General features: G+C 39.9%; 1 protein-coding gene and 1 long non-coding RNA gene across 2 annotated transcripts; both read right to left on the bottom strand.

Annotated features, from left to right (window-relative positions):
- Positions 1 to 3095: 3095 nt before the first annotated feature.
- On the bottom strand, positions 3096 to 6594 carry LOC133479811 (uncharacterized). Its single transcript, XR_009789077.1, has 4 exons — positions 5962 to 6594; positions 5599 to 5726; positions 4156 to 4224; positions 3096 to 3489 (listed from the first exon to the last, which is right to left on the bottom strand). It is a non-coding gene; the product is annotated as an uncharacterized LOC133479811 (long non-coding RNA).
- A 9343-nt stretch (positions 6595 to 15937) lies between these two features.
- paqr7b (progestin and adipoQ receptor family member VII, b) lies at positions 15938 to 22935 on the bottom strand. The gene is made up of 2 exons (XM_061777248.1): positions 22603 to 22935; positions 15938 to 19625 (listed from the first exon to the last, which is right to left on the bottom strand). The coding sequence occupies exon 2, from the start codon at positions 19617 to 19619 to the stop codon at positions 18561 to 18563; it is 1059 nt and encodes a 352-aa protein (XP_061633232.1). The 5' UTR covers positions 19620 to 19625; positions 22603 to 22935; the 3' UTR covers positions 15938 to 18560.
- Positions 22936 to 23681: the final 746 nt, after the last annotated feature.

The following is a 23681-nucleotide window of genomic DNA, read 5'->3' as shown; positions in this document are numbered from 1 at the left end:
ACAGTGATACGTCACTTGGGATCAGTTAAGATAAGATGAGCCTCTTTGTTACACATATTAAGATGCTGATCTTGTGGAACAATAATATGTACATAACATGCAAAAGCCCTTCTGTTGGCTGTTTCTTCAAAGTCAACACATTATACGCGACACATCATTCATATAATCATTGAACTTCTCAAGGAGATATCTTGAGAGAGAGAAAAGGAATGGTGAACACAGAAGCCTGAAGGTGAAAGAGTTCAGAAAGCACCAACCCTAACCCTAACCCTAAGCAAATCAGATGTTGTTCCATTCGGTATTAAATGATTTAGCATGAACTTTTAACAATAGTGGACGCACACCTATTCCTGGTTCAGTTTGGGGACATTCAGTATTAGCGGTAGAGGAATATTTTTCCTCCTACCAAACGGTGGCCCACTTCAGACTGCACTCGGAAACGGACTTGGCGGCTATCAGAAAAAAATAATTCACAGGCTTGTGACAGCAACTGCATAACAGACGTTCAGTCGGTGTTGTGATTTCAGTATTCACTCTTTGTCTCATCCTCTGTGTGTGTTTTCAGAGAGGGGAGACGGGTTGGAGACCAGCACATTTGCGGATGATAACCTCAGCTTCTCCTCTCTGTGGGGACAACCAAGTGCCTTCCTTTCTGGCCTACTAGCGCCCCCTGCTGCCTGAGAGTGAATAGAGTCGCGTCAAGACAGCTGTCAGACACTCACAGCAGGTGTAATTACTCTGCCATGATTTGGCAGATTTGGGGAGGAGAAATAATTCATCTACTGACATGTAATACTGTATTTATCAGAACACTCCGGTCCTGAGTCCTTAAAGTACAATTCAAGTAATAATTGTGTTTCATGTCTGTCTTTTCATGTCTTTTATTCATGCACAAGTGACATTTTTGATATCTGTCCACGTTGGCAGGCAAGGCTACTACACAAATACACAAGGACCATTTATATTTAAGGAATGGCTGTTTTTAAAGCAATGCCATATGAACTCATAGAGATTAAAAATTGATAAGACGGGCATCTGAAATATGTTCAATTCTGAATCTATGTGACCTTGGCGAGACAAGAAGCCTGATGGATGTATTAGCAATTCTCTGCTGACTGACTGAGGCATATTAAATGAGAAGCAGTCCAGAGCCTTGGGTAGGATGCGACTCCCTCAGCAGCAGCAGTGCTGTGTGCCAAGTAACACAAGAAGGTCCTCACTAAGACAATAGAAGACCATAATTAACGTTTTTGTATGCAAGAAGTCGTCCACGCTGAGTTTTTGGCAAGTGGCTTTTGAGTCCTGTGTTGTGCTTGCTGAGCACCCGCCGGTGGCAATTCACATGTTATGAAATATGTAAATTCCATAAGAGCCGCCCACTACGGCTGCTTGTACTCCACCCACCCACTGGCCTTGTATGTAGCATATGTGACTATACAGCAGCGTGTGACATTTCTGGATGTGTGGGCGCTCATTTTGGCAGTGTTTGAAAGTACTTTACCCCTTTTCATTTTGTTTGCTTCATGTTTGTGTCGTCGAAGGTAAAGCTGCTCCCAAAAAAAAGAGGAGGGTAAGTGTGACTAAGAAAAGTGTAATGTTATGCATGGTAGTGATAATGGCATCTAAATGGAAATGTGGCTATGGAGCCAATTTTTAATGTTGCTGAATGGGGTGGGGGAAAGTATTATTGAGAGGTTGAGAGATTTGAAGAAACATTCTTCATCTAACCAAGACATTTTGTACAATTCTATATTCCCAATTGTGCGGTAATGTTTTTCAGAAGGCCCTTTACTTTCCCAACTCGACTCCATAAAGACATTCATGGGCCGACCAGGTATTCCAATCTCTTTGCCAACATAGTGAACCTATAAGGCCCTTGGTTCTTTCAGGGCTGAGCAGATTTGGAGGCCATAATGAAATGTGCTGTTCATTAGGCCCTTAATTCAATTGGGGGACTTGTGGGGGGGAAACAATATATTGCTCTGGCTTCCATGGCAACAGTGCCTGGGAGTCTGAGTCCAGTGTTTGGAAGGATTTTGAAACAGATTTGTTGAGCTTAAGGGGAGAAATGTCATTGTGGGGTTTCAGGTAGTTCCCTTTGCTTGTTGAAAATCTAACATTTATTTAGGCTTCTAACTTCTTGCAGGGGAAATATATATGATAAATTGTCGCTGTTGGTCGGAATCCTCGCATCTCCAAAATCAATACTTTTCAGGATACCAAAAAAAAAAAAAAAAAAAAAAACTCACTTGAGTTACCAAACACCATTGTTCAAGTTGGTATTATATATTGTTATCATATATTGTTGCGCACCAACAACAGCACAACACCACGCCAAAATCATTTATTTCGCTTTCAATAATTTAAATGGTATTGAGACACCAGCCGTGCCCGTAAAATTCTGCGCTCATGCTCGCCCCTTAACCAGACTAAGCCTGTAATACTTAACAAAAGCAAACAACCGTGGTAACATCATCTTCCTAAGTTTGTTGTTTCTTTTTCGAAGGCGAGCCATTAGTGATGCAATAAATTAAACAAGAAGCTGACTAAGCAGTGCAACAAGCAGAAATGAATATACACGCAAACTTACCTTCGTGGCTGACTCGCTACCCTTTGCACTGTAGCATTTACAGCTATTCATTTTAACAAAGCAGACATACTCGAATGTATCTAGCTCAACTATTTTCACTAAGTCTAAAAAAAACAACAAAAAAAACACTAACTTTCAATCTTGAGGCGACATAATGCCGCACGGCTCCTGCGAAGCAAAGAAGAGGCAGTTTTACGACACTTCTCAGACGGTTCAAGTGTACAAAAGAATTAAAAGATTTGTTCTCAAACTATTTTCAAAACTTTAGGTTGGTTAATAATATGTAAAAATAACAGTGTGAGGACAGACCAATCATATCAATTTGTGAAAAAGTGTGAAATTGACCATATTTGGACTTACTGGGTTTCCGATCAACAGTGACATTACGCTACTTGTTCCTAAGGCAGAATTCATAGGGCTCAATCATAACTGCCCCATAGATGAAATAACATAATATTAATGACAAAGGAATGTTTGATGAATTTCCTAATAAGCAATTGCCCTTTATTAATATTAGTAAGAATAAAAAATAGTAACATCTGTTGGAAGACTGTTGCCCCTGCCCCTAACACAGACTGGCCATAATGTGTATATATTCATTTGGAATTGCAGTGATTAACGTTTAGTATTTTGTTCTTGTTCGGGGAGCCCACAATAACACAGTTAAAAGCAGCACTGATGTTTACACAGTATTTCCTCTAGTCCTCGCCAGGCGATTGAGCGCCCCGCCACAGTCATAGTTCAGTCATATTGTGGCCCTGTAACCGCCTCATCACAGACAAAATGAATGCTGTCACCCACAAGTGTGACAGGTGAAAGATGAATCCTCGTGCGGGCATGTGCAGCTTTATTAGACGCTATCACGACGTGATGATCACAGCCGCTGCCTGGAACGCTCTCTGACACAAAGAGTGAGAACAACACAAAATTCAGATAAGAGATCCTGCAGAAACCCCATCCTGTCAACATTATCACACGTGTGCAAAGCGCAGATATTTTCCCATTATGTTTCAGGGTCAAGCTCTCAGCATCATGAAACTTTTATAAACTGAAAAGGCAATTGTTTTAGTAACATGTTCACATTCTTAAATGTCTTAAGTGTAAAAAGAAGTAATAATATAGTTGAAATCAGATGTTTACATAGACTATATTAAAAGACATGCGCTTTTTAGCTCACTGTCTGACATGAAATTAGACTACACTCTTCCCGTTTTAGGTCAATTAGGATTATTTATTTTAAAATTATTATTTCTATTTGCTAAATGCCAGAATTATGCGCAAATTATTTTTGGGGAGGCAATTTTTTTATTATTACATTCTTTAAAGTCAGACGTTTATATACAGTAAGATTACTATGCCTTTAAACAACTTGGGAAGACCCAGATGACGATGTCATTTCTTTGGAAGCTTCTGATAGCGTTCGTCACAACATTTGAGTAAATTAGAGACACACCTGTGGATGTATTTGAACGAGGCACACCAGAAACACACAGCTTCTTTCTGAAACATCATGGGAAAGTCAAAAGGAATCAGCCAAGATACCAGGAAGAGAATTGTGGACTTACATAAGTCTGGTTCATCCTCGGGTGCAATTTCCAGATGCCTGAAGGTCCCACATTCATCTGTTCATTTCACTGTCAAGTCAGATAGTGAGGGGAAAAAAAGAATTTTTATATGTGTAAACATCTGGTTTCAACTGTATATACAATACATAGTGCACAGTAAATAGTGCAATTAGCTTTAGAAGAGTCGAAGCAGCGGGTGTGGGCATTGTTCCTTATACAACGATGTCCTTCCACTCAACTTGTACACGTTCAGGCTATGTTTCTCAAAAACCAGCTGAACCAAATTGGCCTTTTGGAGCATTGTGCGCCTGTGGTCTAACAAAAATAATAATGTAATAAAAAATCTCAGAGTAGAGAATTAATTTTTACACATTGCCTTGGAGGCGTCAAATTTTAGGCCAAGTTTGAAAGTGGTGTTAAGTAGCTCACTTAACATTGCCGTGGCCCTCAGATGCGTGTATGCAGTACTTTGACAGGATGCGGCGTGACCATATACAATTGATCAACAGAGTTTTCCTTTTTTTTATTTTGTTTCCATTATTTTGTATCTTCATCTCAATGTTATTTGCTTCAATAGATATAGATTAGATATATAAAGTTTGGCACAGTAACATATTTGCGGGGAATTGCCCACAATTGGTGCCCCACCATGACGCCGACACTTCATTGACGCCATGGCATCACCTTAACGAGGACACATTATGGAAGATTGTTTTTTTAATTGTTTGTGTAAAAATTGTTTGGCCTCTGTGGTGCCTGTGTTTCTGTTTCTCCGCCCATGACTGAAGATCCGCCATTTTCAGGCAGCAGTCGAAGTGCGCTCTTCGGGGATCCACTGCATGCGCCACATGTACTGATTGCTGAGTGCTAGACAGATTGAATAAGGACAGTTCGGTGGCTACGTGATGAAGTGCTGTGAAATTACAATCAAATCTTTACCGGCGCTAGCTTATGGGGGACTGTGTTTATAGTTAAATTAGCCAGTGGGGGCTGCATACAATGTGTAAAGTGGTTATGTCATCGGAATCCTTTTCACAGTACCTAGAACGCAGACTGCATGTGTACATTTGTATCTGGGGATTGATACGGTATGAGATAGCAGCATCCTCAATTAATTTCTTCAGCATTTCAACTCAGCACAAATAAATAGCCTTGATGGCAAGGTCCTGGATTTCTGTTTTAACTTTTGGTCACAATAAAAGGGGAAATCTGAGTGCAAGTGTGTGCATGTGTGAGCACACAGAGCAGATGATGTACCAACACCAGCGCAGACACAAAGTAAATATAAATTATGCATGCAGTGTGAATAAGCAGAACACTTGAATGTTGTTTTGACCCTTTTGTCTGCAAGCAGCTGTTAAAGAATTCAATATAGCGAGTTGCTGATCTGATAAACAACATACACTCCCCCATCTCTTACCTTTGCCCCTCCCCTCTACATACTTGTGCGTGTGCCTACTTGACTTCATGGCAGGAAATCAAGTGTCATCATCCGCTCATCTTGCTGTTGCCTGTTGCTGTCAAGAAGCTCTACAGCTCAGGTGCAAGCTCCGTTTTTGCCAGTTGTTATTCTGATGCAGAACAAGGCAGAAGGATGGAGCCGCATTAGCATTACCAAACGTTTTTTTCAATATGTGGCATTGACGTGGAGGGCCCAACAGTGATTTTTTTTTCTGTCCATATCAAGGGTTACCTTCCCAATTTCCAAAGACAGCAATTATGTCTCTTATATAACGAACATGAATGCTCAAACGATTCTGCCCAACATGAAAATAACCGAAAATTGGAAAATAAGTGGCAATTTACCTTCCTGAAATCCGAATGGAAGCAAATTATTTTGCCCATGAACTATGCAGACGGTGAAAATGTCCAATGGAGCTTGCAGTGATTCAGTTCTTATCTTCGGCATCACCTTTATTATGAGCGATAGAGTCCAGTAAACTTTTCCACACACAAAAGTTGTTTGCGCCTCTCATCCTGAAAGTAAGGTTTTGCTTTTGTCGCAGGGAATACATAAGTGTCTGTCAACAACTTTTCAACTTTTTTTCCTATTCTTTCTCTTCCTTGGTGCATGACCATCTCTCTGATCCCTCGTCATTTTTTTCACGAGCCTTCTTGTACTATTGAGCAAACACTCAAGTATTTACAGTGTGCGATAAGCAGTGCTTCAGTGATTTGAGTGATTGTGACCTTCCTCCTGTGTAGTATCAAACTGAAACAAAAAAGACTTTGCAGGAGCAGAGAGGCTTTTTTCCCTTGTAAACTGTTTTTAATCAGTGCCTTTTCAGATATACAACTTGTAATTGAGAGACGCACAACGAAATTCTGATGATTTCAAAATTCTTTTTCGGGTTGAGAATCTCTGGTCAATGTTTCACTGTAGATTCAAGATGAGCCGAGTCCCTGATGAGTTTGTGAGTCTCTTTTCTACTAACCACACTCGTCACAGAACGCAGATGACATTAGATACTCTAGTAGATCATGTATGTTGCACAGGTTTAATATGTTGTAATTTGAATGTGTAATTTCCTTTTCAGTGAGCCATTAATGATTAAAAGGCTGTTTTGCAGTTTGTCTGTATCCCTGATATTTCAATAATCATAGTTGTCGCTGGGCTAAATGTGTACTGTCAGAACAATAGTAATACAGAACGTTGGGAATCCTGAGCTTAGTTATTGTTACCTCAATTGGAAGAAACCGATAAGTTGGATGTGTATTTGATCGTTGCATGAGCCTGAATAACAAACAACAACAAAAACTAATCCTCAAAAGCTGATCTTGTGAAGTGAGAAAGAACATTAAAAGGATTAACTCCACAAGTCTTTTTTTATGGTTGATTTTGTGATTCCACCGCACTACAGCACCAATAATGGCAAAGAGGAACAATGTGACTGTAACGGAAATGTAGCGTGCGGAAGATTTAAACACGTGTCTTTGTTGCTTAGTACAATAAGTAACATCGACCATATGAGAGGTACAGAATGTGAACCGACTCAATTGCCCCCTGCCTGATTTGTCACCACGTCATCGGAGTTAGCTTCCTTTTACACTTTATACTTTGTATGACAGTTAATAAGAATGTTTTTTTAAAAAGTATGCTTGGCTTCGGCAAGCAACCTTTTCCAGTTCTTTAAACTCTGCGTGATACGGCATCAAAGAACAAGTCGTTTTATTTTATTTTAGTTTTATTGTACAGCAGTTAATTTTTTTCATGGCAGTTAAGAATGTTAAAAGTATTACTTAAAACAATCTCTGTACAGTTCTTGAAAAAGCAGTACATACGATTACTACAGAACGTACTGTATATGATGGTCAACCTCAAAGGTTCCGCTCTGTCTTCCCGTTTGTTTGTTGGGGTTGTGATGTGTTACACTTACTAAATGTTCTTTGTTATTATTTATTGTTTTCAGTCAGGTTGCTTGGATCCATTTTATAATTCACTTTAGCTTTGTTCATTCCTATTTTCAGGTAACGTTAATCATCTCTCACTGGAGTTAAAAAATAAATAAATAAATGAATAAAGGGATATATTTATTTTCACTGACCCATTGACCTGGAAAATGAGAATAAGGGGGGGGGTAAAGGTTTATGCATAAATGATGGTTGAATGTTGTTTTTGTGATTATTGACTAACTCACGCAATAAAAGCAGCTGCCAGTTGGTTTAAAAAATTAAATATATAACCCAAGCTGAAGCTTTCAATACAAGTTCATCTGACTTTTGTACGAGACTATGTTCATGTGATATAAAAAGCAGGACTGAATTCTGTACTTCTATTTGACTTGCTCCTGCTTTGTTGCGCTTCAACATTTGACTCCCTTTTCACAGTCTGGATTCTGAAATCAGTGAGATGTTGGACTGAATCATACAGCAATATATATATTTATATGTATATATATATATATAAACAGTTTACAAGGGGAGCAAGATGATGCAGATGTGTTTTTATTTGAGGGCAAAAAAATAGAGATATCAAAGAAAGTCCGATAATGCCCCAATGAGTTAGATGGCCTTTCCTCAAACTCTCGGGGGAGTTGAATGTGGATAAGAGGAAGGGGAGAAAAGAAAGGGCGAAACAAAGAGGTAAACCCAATTTAGTCCGCTGAAAATGAATTTTAAAACCGCTGACTCATTAAAGCTGGTTCAAACACAGCAAGTCTCATCGGTTGATTGGTTTGTGATTTTTATCTGCTTTATTTCCAGCTGTGCAGCATTTTGCAATGGTGCCAGTTTCTAAAGGCGAACGGGTGTGAATCTAGCCGCTACTATTTTTATGAACGTTGAAATGTATCGTTCCAAAAAACTGTCAATCACCAATGCTTTAATTCACAGTCACGTCTGATCTGATAGCCTCCGCCGTTCCCTTAACTCCCTCCGCCATCTGTCTCAAGAGGGCTCGAGGTGCCGAGATTCGAAAGCTCACGTTCTCAACAGCCTCTTAGCGAAACTAACACTGGACTGATACTAGAGGCGCATGGACCGGATTTTGGCTCTGATTCAAGAGTAAAGGCTCGAAAGAACCTCTAATCTGTACAAACAATCGTAAACTGGAAGCGGTTTAAGGATGTAATCGCAATGCCAACACCAAATCTGACACGTTTGACGAATTTCGACTAAAACCGTAATGTGTGACTCCATCGGAAATGTTTTTGTTTTTTTCCCCCCAAAATGACAATGGCCATCCGCTTCCACGTCATAGGTGCATTGGAAAACAATAACATCATAAACATATTGGTCATACAGACATCAGACACCAAATTCACAAGCAGAAAAGGAATGGGGGGGGGGGTCTACATGCGAAAATAGAAAAAGTGTAATAGTCAATAGAGCTATTGCACACATTGTACCGTATACGAATATATGAATATTACTATCATCCATCCATCCATCCATTTTCAGAGCCGTTTCTCCTCACTAGGGTCGCGGGCGTGCTGGAGCCTATCCCAGCTGTCATCGGGCAGGAGGCGGGGTACACCCTGAACTGGTTGCCAGCCAATCGCAGGGCACATAGAAACAAACAACCATTCGCACTCACAGTCATGCCTGCGGGCAATTTAGAGTCTCCAATTAATGCATTTTTTTGGGATGTGGGAGGAAACCGGAGTGCCCGGAGAAAACCCACGCAGGCACGGGGAGAACATGCAAACTCCACACAGGCGGGGCCGGGGATTGAACCCGGGTCCTCAGAACTGTGAGGCTGACGCTCTAACCAGTCGTCCACCGTGCCGCTATTACTATCATAATAAATTATAATAAAGGAACATGTCTCACAGAAGTGTTTCCAGGTTGAGATTTTGATGGGGGATTTACAGACTGTGGTTCACAGGTGAACAAGATAAAAAAATCAATCAATCAATCACGGCAGTCGAGCATCCTTATTGCATATTTACATTTACAAAATAAAAACATAAATTTGAGCATCTGTACCTCTAACTCAATACTGAACGATTCAATACAAAAGGCAGTTAGTTCATCTTCAGTACTGTACAGTAATCAACTCGCTATATGTGCCTATACATTCCTATATGCTTGAGGTACTGTATTTCTTTTTTTTTAATTATCACATTTTTATCTTTTCTGTATGATTATGCTGTTGTTGTTTTTTTAGGGCGTGTACATGAGAGACGGGGTCTCTTTCTGGATTTTTAAAGGGGTCCGTGGCTTCAAATGTTTATTTTACCAACTGTACTAAAGGATAATGGAGATCTAGTCACTACATAACAGAGTTTCTTTCGTGGTAAGTTACAAGATGTAAACATATCAAAATAAGACATTTTAACAATCAGGAGATTGCATACACCGGACATCACATAGGATGCTCAGTTGGGAGCATAAACCAAACTCAACGACAGTTTAAAAAAAAAAAAAAAAAAAGACTTCAAAGAAGGTCAATATACACAAAATACAACAGCTCAACATGTTTTTCTTGTAATATCTTTTTAAAACCCTGTATTGTCGGTAAATTCCCCATGTTTTAAGTAATTATTACACCAACAGCTCAATGGTGAGTAAACATTTGTGATTCCTCTCCTGCCTGCACGCAAAAGGCTTTGGCTTAGGTCTTTTATATTCTTTGAAATATTTCATTTCCAGATGTACAAACTCTACTGTTTGATTAAATATTCTGTCTGAATTCCACTGCGTTATCATAAATGGAGCCATATTCCTTATCACCAAATGCCAGTCTCCTGCATAAATATTTAGCACAGAGAGTTGCGCCCACAGAAGAATACCAATACTTTGTCAGCAGACCTTCATGCCAAAGGCGAGCAGTTTGTGGCCTGCCGCTGAGGAGAAGATTGGATTAATAGAAAGCAAATTAAATCAGCATCTGTAGACTTGGCTTGAAAAATGTATATATATACTTTCTTAAAGGTACATCATGAGTATTCCCCATCTGTGCTGATCCACATCATTTTTTTCCCCCCCTCTCAGGCAATAACTTCCAGTTTCCCCAAAATCCGACAAAAAAAAATCAGAAACTACTGTATTTGCCTGTCATCTTTAACAGAGTGCTGTGAAGTAGTAGTTTTTCAATATAACTATAATATACTTTACTGTATAATGATGGACTGGTTTTAGCGTCAGAGAATGTTAAAGTGGCCCTTCTATCCGTATATTTTTCACTGTATGGCTCTCGGAGAAAAAAGCTTGGACACTAAACGGTTAATTGGGGCACAGCATCTATTTGAGTACAGGCCACTATTAGAGGAAATATATTTTATTTTCACTGCCAAAATGTATTCTGTGACATATTTTTACAAGTTGGCAACATCTCCAGTGCTTATGTGAAAGCAAAAAATTAAAAAAAAATTTTTTTTTAAATGCTTTCCTAAATGTTGAATTTTTTAACCTTTTTTGATCTTTCAGGATGTGAGTAGGGAGTACTGTGAAAACATATCTTAACTTAAATATATGAAATCAAAAACGCTTTGGTCTGAAAGCAGTGTAGTAGGCGCTTGAGTAATTAAATAGTGCGTATCAAGGAAGAGAAATGAGCCAAGAAGGTGTCGAGAGACTTCAACAAAAGAATACAGAGCCATCTGGTGTCTTTTGAGAAAACTCTTAGTGAGGCACAAAGAGGAGGAAGACTCTTCACAGGTGACTAGTTTTTGGAATCGGAGCCTAAAAAAGGTTTCGTGTTAGACAGCTTGAACGAGGGGGATTCTACACTACATGGACAAATGTTGTGCGTCGTACTTAGAGCACATAAGGAATGAATTGATAAATTAATCAAAGGTGGGCAAGTCCCCTTTTGTTGCTCTTGGATTTTTAATAGTTATCTGAGAAAGACATTTTGGACAATTGTATCCTTTAATTTTCGTGGGAAGTGCCCCAAAATTTCAATTATTCCCAAAGACACATTCAAGAAGCTTATAGAAACTCTTACCAAAGTAGGCTACAGCATGTCCGCGACCCTCGTGAGGATAAGCGGTAATGAAAATGGATGGATGGATTAAAATTATTCTATACACACATATACATATATATATATATATATATATATATATATATATATATATATATATATATATATATATATATATACAATTCCAATGGCGTAGGGACGTTGTGTTAAACATAAATAAAAACAGAATACAATGATTTGCAAATCATGTTCGACCTATATTTAATTGAATACACTACAAAGACAAGATATGTAATGTTCAAACTGATAAACGTTATTGTTTTTAGCAAATAATCATTTTAAAATTTTATGGCTGCAACACGTTCCAAAAAAGCTGGGACAGGGTCATGTTTACCACTGTGTCATCACCTTTTCTTTTAACAACATTCAAAAAACGTTTGGGAACTGAGGACACTAGGTTTTGAAGCTTTGTAGGTGGAATTCTTTCCCATTCTTGCTTGATGTACAGCTTCAGCTGTTCAACAGTCAGGGGTCTCAGTTGTCGTATTTTAGCTTCATAATGCGACACACATTTTCAATGGGAGACAGGTCTGGACTGCAGGCAGGATAGTCTAGTACCCGCACTCTTTTACTACGAAGCCACGCTGTTGTAACACGTTCAGAATGTGGTTTGGCATTGTCTTGCTGAAATAAGCAGGGGCATCCATGAAAAAGACATTGCTTGGAAGGCAGCATATGGTTCTCCAAAACCTGTATGTACCTTTCAGCATTAATGGTGCCTTCACAGATGTGTAATTTACCCATGCCATTGGCATTTAATGTTGTTTTTTGGCCTTGCGGCTTATATGCAGTGATTTCTCCAGATTCTCTGAACCTTTTGATGATATTATGGACCGTAGATAATGAAATTCCTAAATTTCTTGCAATTGTACGTTGAGGAACATTGTCAAACTGTTCAACTATTTTCTCACGCACTTGTTCACAAAGAGGTGAACCTCGCCTATCTTTGCTTGTGAATGACTGAGCAATTCAGGGAAGCTCCTTTTCTACCCAATCATGGCACCATTGCATTGCATTCTTTTTTTCATTTATGTTTAACACAACATCCCAACTTCATTGGAATTGGGGTTGTATAATATATATATATCTTGCGCTGTACTTTCTTTTAGGAATTTTAGTAAACCTTTATCTTTCTGTACTTTGTTCATATAAATGTCTTTTGCTCTTTGTTTTTAAATGCTCGTAATCTTGTAAAGCACCTTGTGTTATCTTGTGTATGAAATGCGCTGTATAAATAAATTTGCCTTCCCTTGCCAATCTTTTCAGTGTCAACTTCATTTGCTGCAAGTGTCAGGTGGCCTTATAATCTTTCTGCGCTACATCAAATAATCATGTTTTCACTCAGCGTTCACTCAGATACCCAATTCTGGAAGTTTCTCTCTTTGTGGTTATCAAAGAATGTTGCGAGACTGACCCCTTTTCTCTGAGAAGAGGTTAAAGGACAGGAAAAGGGAATTCATTATCCTTGAGCAGGTCCAGGTTTTGGCAAGAGAGACACATTGAGATAGGGTCTACGTGCGCCCTCCTCACCTCCACCTTCCTCCAGTATCTCCTCTACGAGCTTGTGATAAATGGACTCGACTGGCGGGTGCGCTGATTGGTGAAGCTAGTAGCACAGGGGCAGAGATGAAAAAGGAGATATTCTTTTAGTAATTTCAGACTTTAAGAAAATATGCTATAGTACAGTATATAAAGTATATATATATATATATATATATATATATATATATATACTTTTTTAAAGGCTGTAAAGCGAGGGAGAGTCAGTCTTATAGTTAGACTGAACATCATCCATGCATCTTAACCAGTAACCGAAAACCCGTAGCATAAACCCGCATCTTAACCCTAAGAACGGAAACCCACCACAATCCAACCATAACCTAAACCACAGGTGTCAAAATCAAGGCCGGGGGGGCCACATCTGGCCAGCCGCATCATTTAATGTGACCCGCGAAAGCAAATCATGTGTGTCGACTTCATGTTTCTTGCTAAAATACTAAAACGGAAATTGTCTTCACTTTTAATAACATTACGATATTGCAAGCACTTTTTGTTACCAATCCCCCTTTTAAAATTAATTGATTACTATTAAAAAAAAAAGCAATGTTTTACTGGCTTCTGATTTCAAAATAAGTTTTCCATCAATTTGTATGTATGTGTAATAAATATGAGGTCATCATATATTTATATGGGTTCACAGTCCTCAACGGCCCTGCGAGGGAAACCATAAACTCAATGTGGCCCTCGACAAAAATGACTTTGACACCGCTGACCTAAACTCTTTTAAAATGACCAAATTCTCTACCTGCATTAAAAATTATTGATATATTTATTCATAGGCGGAAAAGAGCACCTGTGGTTAGCGAATCGGTCTCACGGTCAAAGTTCATGGTTTGAATTTTGGCTCAGGCAACGGAATTTGTATGTTTTTTGATACAGTACTCCAGATTACCTTTTGATTGGCTAGCATACAATGTATGTCGGCATACCTTGCATATCTTATGGTCACGACCGCATGTTTTGCACTACACGGAGATTGACAGTAGGTGGTCATCAGTCATGATGTGTATTACTATGTGGACTGTCCTTCAGCCCTATTCGATTTCTTTTGCAAGTATATGTAAAATTGGCTAAATCTCGCCTGAGGAGCCAACTTGCCTAAGGCCAGCTCTGGACAGTAGACCAGACCTACCAATATTACCCTGGAAATGTTGAAAAAAGGCATCCTGCAGAGCAAAAAGATAGCGGAACACAAGAGGAGCAACAGCTTTGCTCGCAGAAAGGAGAGAGAAGGTCTGCGGGGGAGGACTGAAGCTGAGTGGAGCTATAAGACGAGCGGACGTAAGAAAATTGATGCAGTCTGATGGAAGCAATTGAGAGAGGACAGGAAACAGGTTGTAAGGCAATTATCACTATCTCTGCCATTAGAGTTAGGCCTGTCTGAGTGTGGAATATTGTAAACGAATCACATTCAATGGGGATACATTAGGAGCCCATCTTCTAAGCCTTCAATTGCAGTGGCTCTTAATGGTGAGATTAGAGCTGTTCAAATCTGCATAGCATATGATTTGGCACCTACTGAGGGTCAGGGATGCCGTGTGGAGGTGGGCAACAGCCGACATTTCCAACCGGCTTACATTACAAAAATGATATCCCAATAAAGCTCCTTCCGTATAAAAATAAAGAGCAATGATGTATTGGAAGCCCACACTAACCTACACATCGGAACACAAAGATAAGAATGTAGCAGAATTCTGCGCGTGTTCCCTTTGCAGACATCTGCTCTAAACACATTCAATCTGATGTTCTTGATTTAAATATGTAATGCACAGTATGTCAGCATGAACAAGATGCTGGAGCCAGGAGTTCCCTTTGCAGATATCTGTTCTAAACACATTCAATCTGATGTTCTTGATTTATATATGTAATGCACAGTGTGTCAACATGAACAAGATGCTGGAGCCAGGAGTTAAGTGCGGTGCTAAATCAGTGTTGAATATAACTGTAGAGACGATAATCCGGTAGCTTGACAGCTCAACTTTAGTTTTCATTGCATCTGGGCAATTAATAAACATCTCTGTTCTTTTTATTTGCTATTGTTTGTCAAGGAAGATGATTAGCGTCCCTCAAATTTTGATCACGCTGCAAATGCTGCTGGTCATATATCATTTCAAGTGCTGATGGTTTATCTCCATTGGAATCAATGACAAAATTATCTTTGTTCAAAATGAATAATGACGACTACCAACAATTACCTGCAAGCACTAATTTGAAGATTTTTTTAAAAACATTACAGCTAGTTCATCATCATAACATAGTTGTACCACATTACAAGGCTGCCCTCTACTGGTCGTGAGGCAAATGACCACATAAGATTCACAAACTAATAGTCTTTATAAAACAATTTCACCAACTAATAAGTCTTTGTAAAACAATCTCGATTATAGCGCTTCTTTTAAACGTGCGTTTTTTAATTCAAAAATAACCCGGTAGGAGTGAAAAAGTCATAATGTATTGAGACATGAAAGCAATTAGTACATAGTTTGACAATTGATGTTCTTACCTGAAAAGTAATATTTATGATAGTTTGAATTTTAGTTTTTGTCTTTGAGAACCTAGTATAGTACAGTACTTATTTTCTTTCGTATTGACTTCCTATTTGTGCCATGTTTTTTCAGCCAATCAGCTTTCTGCTTTCACTAATGTGCTTCCCACCTGTACAATGTTTCCATATTTTTATTCAACCGTTATCTCGTTTTAATTTTCTTTATCTTCCGTCACCAAGATAGTCCCCGGTTTTTTATTTATTCTTATTTTAATTTTTGAAGCCAAAATCAGACAAGACTGGGAATATTTAAGTTAATGCAATGCACTTTACTTCTCTTAAACATTAGTACAGTCAATCACACAGTCAAGAGGAAGAAGACATTCTGGTCCCGCTCACCCTGCTTTCTATAATGAAGGCAAACCTGGGTGGCATCATTAGAGGCTTTGTTCACACATTCACTTTTACAGAGTACTGCCCATATTCCAGTTGTTATTTTCACAACATGCAATTTAGATAATAGGTGACAATGTGGCTGGCAACTGCAGCAAAAAATACTGCTCATTACTCAAAACACTAAAAAAAAATTTTTTTTTAAAATGAAAAAATGACCTGTGGTACTTTTTTATTTGGTCATTTGTGGATAGAATACCTTAACTTTAAATTAATAATTGTTTCAAACATATTTAATATTCCCATGTATGACAGATGGACCAAAAGAGAAATTTCTGGTAGTTTTTTTTTTCTTTTCTGAACCCTCCCACATTACTCTAAGGGCTCTATTTTCATAGACGACGCATCTGCGGCATAATTTTTGTGCAGGCTGAAGGCTCGCTACACGTTTGCCAATTTGGCGGACGGGTCTGCGACAAGCTGGATGTTGCGGCGCGACGAGGGTGTGTCCTTTGACATGCTCCCGGCGTTGTGACAATTTGGTTGCAGAAAGTCGGTCTAAATTTACGCCTGCTCTGACCAACGTCCAAGTCTGGCGCAGAAGGTAGACCGTTGGTCTATTGTGATTTTGGTGAGTTTGATCAGGATACACGCAAAAAGAAACATGAGCTCCGCGGGGGAGGCACACAAACGATTGGGCATAGGGATAGATATGAGGTCCGCAGACATATTTAGGTCGCCAATAGTTATCACCAGCCCATTCTGTATTTAATAAGGGTACCCGCTCACATTGTATGTTGCCACACATGTGACGATTACGCATTGTCCTCTTCCACACAGAGTTGTGTCCATGCAAGACTGTCATTGTGCCATATTTGAAGGGAATGAGATCCCTGAAATCAGTCGTGATCACGCCCAGAGCGAGGCAGACCTCCCTCTTTAAATAGGTCGGCTTGCATTCGTCTGCGGAATTACCAACAAATTACTAAATCGCCTCTGTGCAGATTTGCGCCGCACACCACGCCGAATTTACGCCTGTCACGAAAATAGAGCCGTATGTGTTAAAATGTCAACACAAATAACAGTATACCCACAATAACAGTATAAAAACATCATGCATGTAAACATAGCCAATGTGGTCAGCAACAGTATGTACAGTGTTGAATCGGGAAGTGCACTACAAGTCATCTGATTCTCAATTCAAGCCACCATGGGCGCTTCTGTCAAGAAATCCTTTAACTCCTCTCTGCAATTATCTTTCAGTAGTGCCATCAGTGTTGAGAAAAAAAACACATTCATTAAACACCATCAAGAACAGAGAGTGCTGCGATAAATGAAACTCATTCTTGGGAATTACATTTAACATTTTGAAAGCTAAAACATTATCAGTGAACCATATCTGCGGCAAGAGCCAAAATTAATGGATGCTTCGGAGCAACAGCACACCAATAGGAAAAAATAACGATCCCTCTATATGCTGGTTATCATGAAGACATTGAAACATGAAATGTTTGAACGCACGCAGCAAAATAGAAAAGCACTGACGTACTTCAGAAAAATATGCATTCATCATCTGAGTGCTATTAGGTGAACAGCAAAATGATAAATGGCAGATTTTCAGGAGTAATACTTGATGCTTACAGTGCTGTGGAAGCTGTCACACCGTAACATCGGCATTAAATAGACATGCTTAGAGGCACGTACAATTTCATCTTACAAAAACAAAATCATAACAAAATTAAGAGGTGGGATGTCAAAAGGCCAAAGCTGAACTTCCAGGCCATTGAGTGGAAATAACAGTACTGTTAGGATAAAACGAGGTTGGTAATCTCGCGACCCAAACAATCTCACTTAAAATGTAGCTTTTAAAGAGGAACAATAGTTTTTTTTTTATTTATTTTTTTTATGAGTTTTCAACTTTCTTGCGTTTGTTTGGCCTGATGTAATAGAAATGAAAAGAAGCCTACTTCAAGGACACACATCAAATAAGATAGTAATAAGAAAAAAAAAATATTGTCAATTTAATTGTGTAAATAAACTTAAAAGTATTAATTTAAAATACAGGGGGGTCAATTCATTTTTGGTTTTCAATAAACTGTTATGATAAAACTGATTGTTAGTTTTCTGTACAGGTTAAGAAAACATGCATTATTGGATGGAGAAGTAAAAAAAACATTCTTTTAACTGAAGACAAGGACAACCAACATTACCCTTACTCCATTTTGTTTATGATACATTATAGGGGCCTTGAGACTTCCTAAGCCAAACTATCATGTGCCTTTGATCTGTTTCTTGAATGACATTGAATCTCTGAGGGAAACAAATGTCATAAGCGCATGTTGAGATATCATTTCAAAAAGTGTTTTAAGCGCAAAAAAAGTGAACGTGACCTATGGGATTGAACTACACTCTTGCCGACAAATAGTTCACACTGTTAACTGTAGTTTGGCAGATTACACAAGGAAGAAGTCACTGTTCAAAAATGATCAAATTAAAATTACTGGTCACTGTAGAGCAACCTGAGATGTAACATTGCATTTAAGTGTGTTTTTCATGGAGCGAAGCTTGCACACGTTTGCGTACGTAAAAAGCAGTGAGGGCACTGCAGCAGGTCGTGAAGATAAAAAGCGCGACGGCGTCGTGAGCGAGATCGCCGTGCAGTCGCTCATAGAGCGGCCGCCGCTCGCTGAAGTCAATTCGCAGCGCTTCTATCTGCACCAGGGTGCTAACCATGACGAACACGTGGAAGATCTGGTGGCCCTGCCCGATGAAGTCACACTTCCCCGGGAACCAGCTCTCCGGGTGGGGGCAGGAAAAAAAGTAGGCGCCGATGAGGAAAAGGAGCACTTGGTAAAGGTGGTACACCACGACCAGGTCGGAGCAGCCTTCCTGGTAGCACGCGTAGATGCGGTGCACCACGGGACTGATGTCCAAACAGTAAGCCAAGGCTGAGGGCACCACTTGGAAAAGCTTGTGCGAAAGCTTGGGAAGCGTGGGACTGGCGTATTTGCCATAGCAGCAGCCAAAGCATGTGAGCCAGGCCAAGAAAGCAGCGGCGGGTAAAAAAAACCCTTGCACTCTGGCGTGCCAAGACTCCTCGATGGCGTAGTAGTAGTGAGTCAGCGCACTGCCGTACTGGTAGACGGCCACCCCCACGTAGTCGAAGAAGTAGAAGGTGTAGTGAGAGAGCTCGGATTTGGCAGACAAGAGATGAGCGAGGGCACTGAAAGAGAGGTAGGTGAAGGCGGCGAGGAGGACGATGAAGAGGGGCTGAGCGTGAGGGTCTCGCAAAAAATCGACAGTCTGTGAGATCTCCTGCCACTTCACCAAGATGATGAGGGCGGCCAGCAGATGGGTCCATACGTTAATGGTCTCGTTGTGCCGTTGGAAGAGGGTGAGGAAGTAGTAGCGCCAGCTATGGTCCGGCTGTCTGTAGCCGGTGAGGATGTGACGCTCTTGGAACACCCAGGGAACGTCGGACACCTTGACGGTGCAAGGCAGCGTGGGGAAGGCCGACTCCAGCAGCTGGGGGATTTGACGCAGCTGCTGGGCGTTGATAAACAGGCGGCCGATCTGCTCCATCACTACCGTCGCCATGGCAAACTACAAGCGGGGAGGGAAGGGGGCAGAGGAAGGGCACAGCGGTTAATGGGGTGTCAAACTCTTTCATCGAGGGCCACATCAAAGTTATGTTTTCCCTCAGAGGGCCGTTAGGACGGTGAAAATCAAATAGACATTCGCACATTTGTTTCTAGTTCATTTGTAGTTCACTCGCGAGTGTGGCAAAAAAAACACCGATGATAATCTCGGCGGAACGAGGCGTCTGTTGGCCGTGGCCGGAGAGCTGCACGGATACGGCGACTGCGGCGGAATGAATGGGAGAAAGTTGTGCAAGATTCGTTCAGCACATCTTGGCATATAATTGCTAGCAGCTAACTAGCAGCTAATGTTCTGAGCCAGCATGGATTTACGCATTTTACGGCACAGCGACCATGCAAAACAGACCACGACTGCGAACGGCAAGGGATCCTGGTTAAAGTAAGACATTTTAAACTAAAAAGAAGTGTTTTGGCCACGTCTTTTGGCGGTTGACAAAATGCGTCAGCTACCTTCTTTCTGGTGTTGTGACAAATTCTGCGACCCCCCAAAAAAGCTGCCAGGACGTAACTATGGGATTAGAGATCAGATTCATTTGTAGGACAATGACATGTCTTTATTTCGGAATACAGTACAGGGAGTAAAGATTCAATTGTGATCCGCTCGTCATTCATTACTGTCAATGCAAATAGCGATTCGTGATTTAGACGGCGAGTCCGACCTCTAATCTTTACCCAAAAGTATCTCCACACAACTACATGGCCCCTACCTCACCTGCCTGGATGTGATACGTCAGCCTGGTAGTACAATTACAAGTGCAGATGTACAGTATCAGCACTGATACAGGACCGGTGCATCCCTAAATAAAATGTAATGTTCAGTTTTGATTGACACTGTCAGAAAGGTATTAATTTAACAAAAGGTTTAACTGGTCACAATGCCCTTAAGGGATCCAGCACTTCTATCCAGCAGCGCCCGGATGGAATGCAGAACCCACGTGATCACAATAACAGTTTGCTAACATCATATCAAGGAGGAAAAGTGAATGTTGCTTGCTTAAAGTTGTTTATTGACACTCCAGTTCAAGTTCACTGTAAAACTAAACAGACATAACAAAATAATTGCACTTATTGAATGTTCAAATACATCACAGACTTAGTTTCTTCATTTTTATTTACAAAAAAATGGCTAGCTCAAAGCTAACACCCAATGAATGAGAAACTCCATTGACGAGCTAAGGAAAGTTGTGGCACATATCTCTCTCAAAATAATGAATAGTGGTACACAAACACCATGTAAACACATACAAACAGGCAATATATAACAGTTCTCTCTGGCATACATTCTTCCAACTCTGTGAAAACGAGTTATAGTAACAATATTCGATCGTGACTTCTACTTTCTTTGTTACTGCACGTGTGTATCTCATTGTGTGCACCACACTGCCCTTCAGAGGTCAAGACGTGCACAGCAGTTACTTTATGTAACCCATTTGTTAATAATAAATGAGTCAATTTTTCTCATACCTAGTCTTGCTGATTATTGTTCTCAGAGTTATATAAACTTGATCAAACCTTTTCTAACATTCCATACTGCAAAATAAGTAAATACATATGATTATGGCTGAAATTGGATCGGACCGATCTTGGTAACGGCCATAATTCAAGGCTGCAATATCGGTATCGGATCGCAAGTGAAAAAGTTGGATCGGGCTATCCTTACTGTTTATGGAAGTAAATATGGCCCCTCATACTGATGCATTTGTGGCAATTTCAAAGGTTTTGATTTTGAACTGACCGCCCCCCCCCCATATATTTAGCACTTCTAAAGCATCATCTTTTCACCACTGTTTTTCACTCCTTCGTCTGCCATTGTTTTTCACGCCTGTCCGTTTTATCGAGCATTTGACGGTTATTGTCACCATTTGATGACATATAGGTCGGATGAGCGCAACCTGAGTGTCCAGACTGCAGTCGCATCGGATACATATCCGACCTATATCCACATACGAGACAGGTCTGGGTAGGATTCGTAGAAAAAAATTCATAAATTGGAATTGACCTGCAGTGTGAATGTAGTCTAAGTTTGCTGCATGTTAGCCATTTAAAGCAGGGCAATCAATAAACCCAGAAAACATTATTTTGTCACTTTTTTCAGATATTTTTCTCAAGTTCTTGTATAGTGTGAGAGATGGAACTCATTCCGGTCGCCCAACCATGTCACTGGGCCGCCGTTTTTGTCAAGCGACAAAAATCAGGAACACAGAAATTGTGAAAAACAGTTTAATGCATATGTAGTATATGCATGTATAGCATATTTAGTACTAGAGTACTTTGCTCTCTCAGTCTTTTCACGTTTTTCAACAATTATCTTCAAACGTCTATAAATTTACTTTACAGGTTCTTTAACATAAACTCAATTCTTCTCTTCTTTTTTTCTGATAGAGCGATCTCATTAGATAAAGGGTGGTTTAATGCTAATTGAAGAGCTGTTAATCAGACACTGTCTCGGGAATTTCCCGTTTGCGTGTTTGTGTAGGAAGCGCGCACAGTAGTGAATGGGGAGATGATTACGTAACAAAGCATCCGACGTCCACACCCTTTTCCCCCGCAAGAAAGGTTGTGTACGTGCATGTATATGATTTATAATAAGGGAGGGGGGGGAAAAGGCTGGATAATAGTCAGGAATGATGCAAACATCAGTGTTGCACTGTACGACGAGGCGGCCCTGTTGCACTCATTCTCCTTCTATCCGGCAAATCGTGCACCTGATACACGCCTGTATAAATTCAAAATCCGTTCTTTAAAAAAAAAATAATAATAAATAAATCTATATTTTATCACAGCTGGGAGGTTTTATTCAAGGCAATGTGGGCGTTTAGCCTGGAATTACTGAGCTAACCCTTCACATGGCTTTAAGGCGGAAACCTCCCTTAATTGTACCTTCTGAACCCGTAAAAGGGAACCCACAAAGACTCACGTACCTGTAGATGGTGGTATCAGTCCACAGTCTTTGAATTTGCACACGACGAACGACAAACAGCCTTGTAAATTATTAAAAACATTGTGCGACGAGTTAGACGGATGGAGGCTGGGACAGTGGCTCCCTTGCTTGCTCGCTCGCTCGCTTGCTTGGCGGTAGGGCGCAGACTCCGAGAGGATGTCAAGGTCTTTTGACGGACGGCCCGTACAACCAATCAGAAGACATGCTTTGGCTTCTTTTTCGCGACATGCTTCATTTCAGCCAATGAGAGCTGTTGTCCGGCTAATAAGCCCGCCTGCACCACAGGGACTTCTGACCACACTCAAAATGATTTGTAGCACTTCGATGACACATTTCCATCATATGAGAATAGTCCCTAAAAGTCCCTGATTTGACATGTTGTACCAGGGGTCTCTAGGCTTTTGTAAATTATGAAGATTTCTTTTTCATTTTTTTTTACATTCTTAAAAAAAAATTAAAACATAAATAAGGGATGAGTATAATAAATTACATTTTGATCAGTAAGTAGAAAGATAGCAAGCTTCTTTGTAGGAAGTTAATTGTTTGATGAGGACTTACCAATAGGTGAAAATAACATAATACTGGAAAAAAATCTTAATTATAATTAAAAGTAACTTACTTTAAATTAGCTAAGGACTTATCCCTGTGGAATTCAACTTGAGCTTTAATTTTAGCGTCAAAAGTTCCTAGGCCTCTTAAAAGTACTACCTGCCAGCAGGGTCTTTTTTTAGTGCCCAAAAATTTACCAGCAACTTTACTTTCAGAACTTCCTGCCAAAGTTCCTAGTTCTGGAGTTAAGTTAATGTGGTGAGAAAGGGCCTAAATATAAATACATGCAAATTCCCCAAAGGTTTTCCAAATGAGGTTTCAATATGACCTGTCATAAAATTGTAATTATTGAAAATAAATGCAAACCTAAAAGCTGGGGATCGTAATGTTCTGTACTCGACAAGATATGAAACAAGCATGTAGAGCAGTTTGCTCTCTTGGTGACGTTGGGCACCAACAAGATCTCATTTTGTTATCAAATGAATCTGTCATTCAGTAACAACGTCTCTA

Source organism: Phyllopteryx taeniolatus, chromosome 6 (assembly GCF_024500385.1).
Source record: "Phyllopteryx taeniolatus isolate TA_2022b chromosome 6, UOR_Ptae_1.2, whole genome shotgun sequence".
Lineage (NCBI taxonomy): Eukaryota > Metazoa > Chordata > Actinopteri > Syngnathiformes > Syngnathidae > Phyllopteryx > Phyllopteryx taeniolatus.
This window is presented reverse-complemented; position numbering and strand designations above follow the sequence as displayed.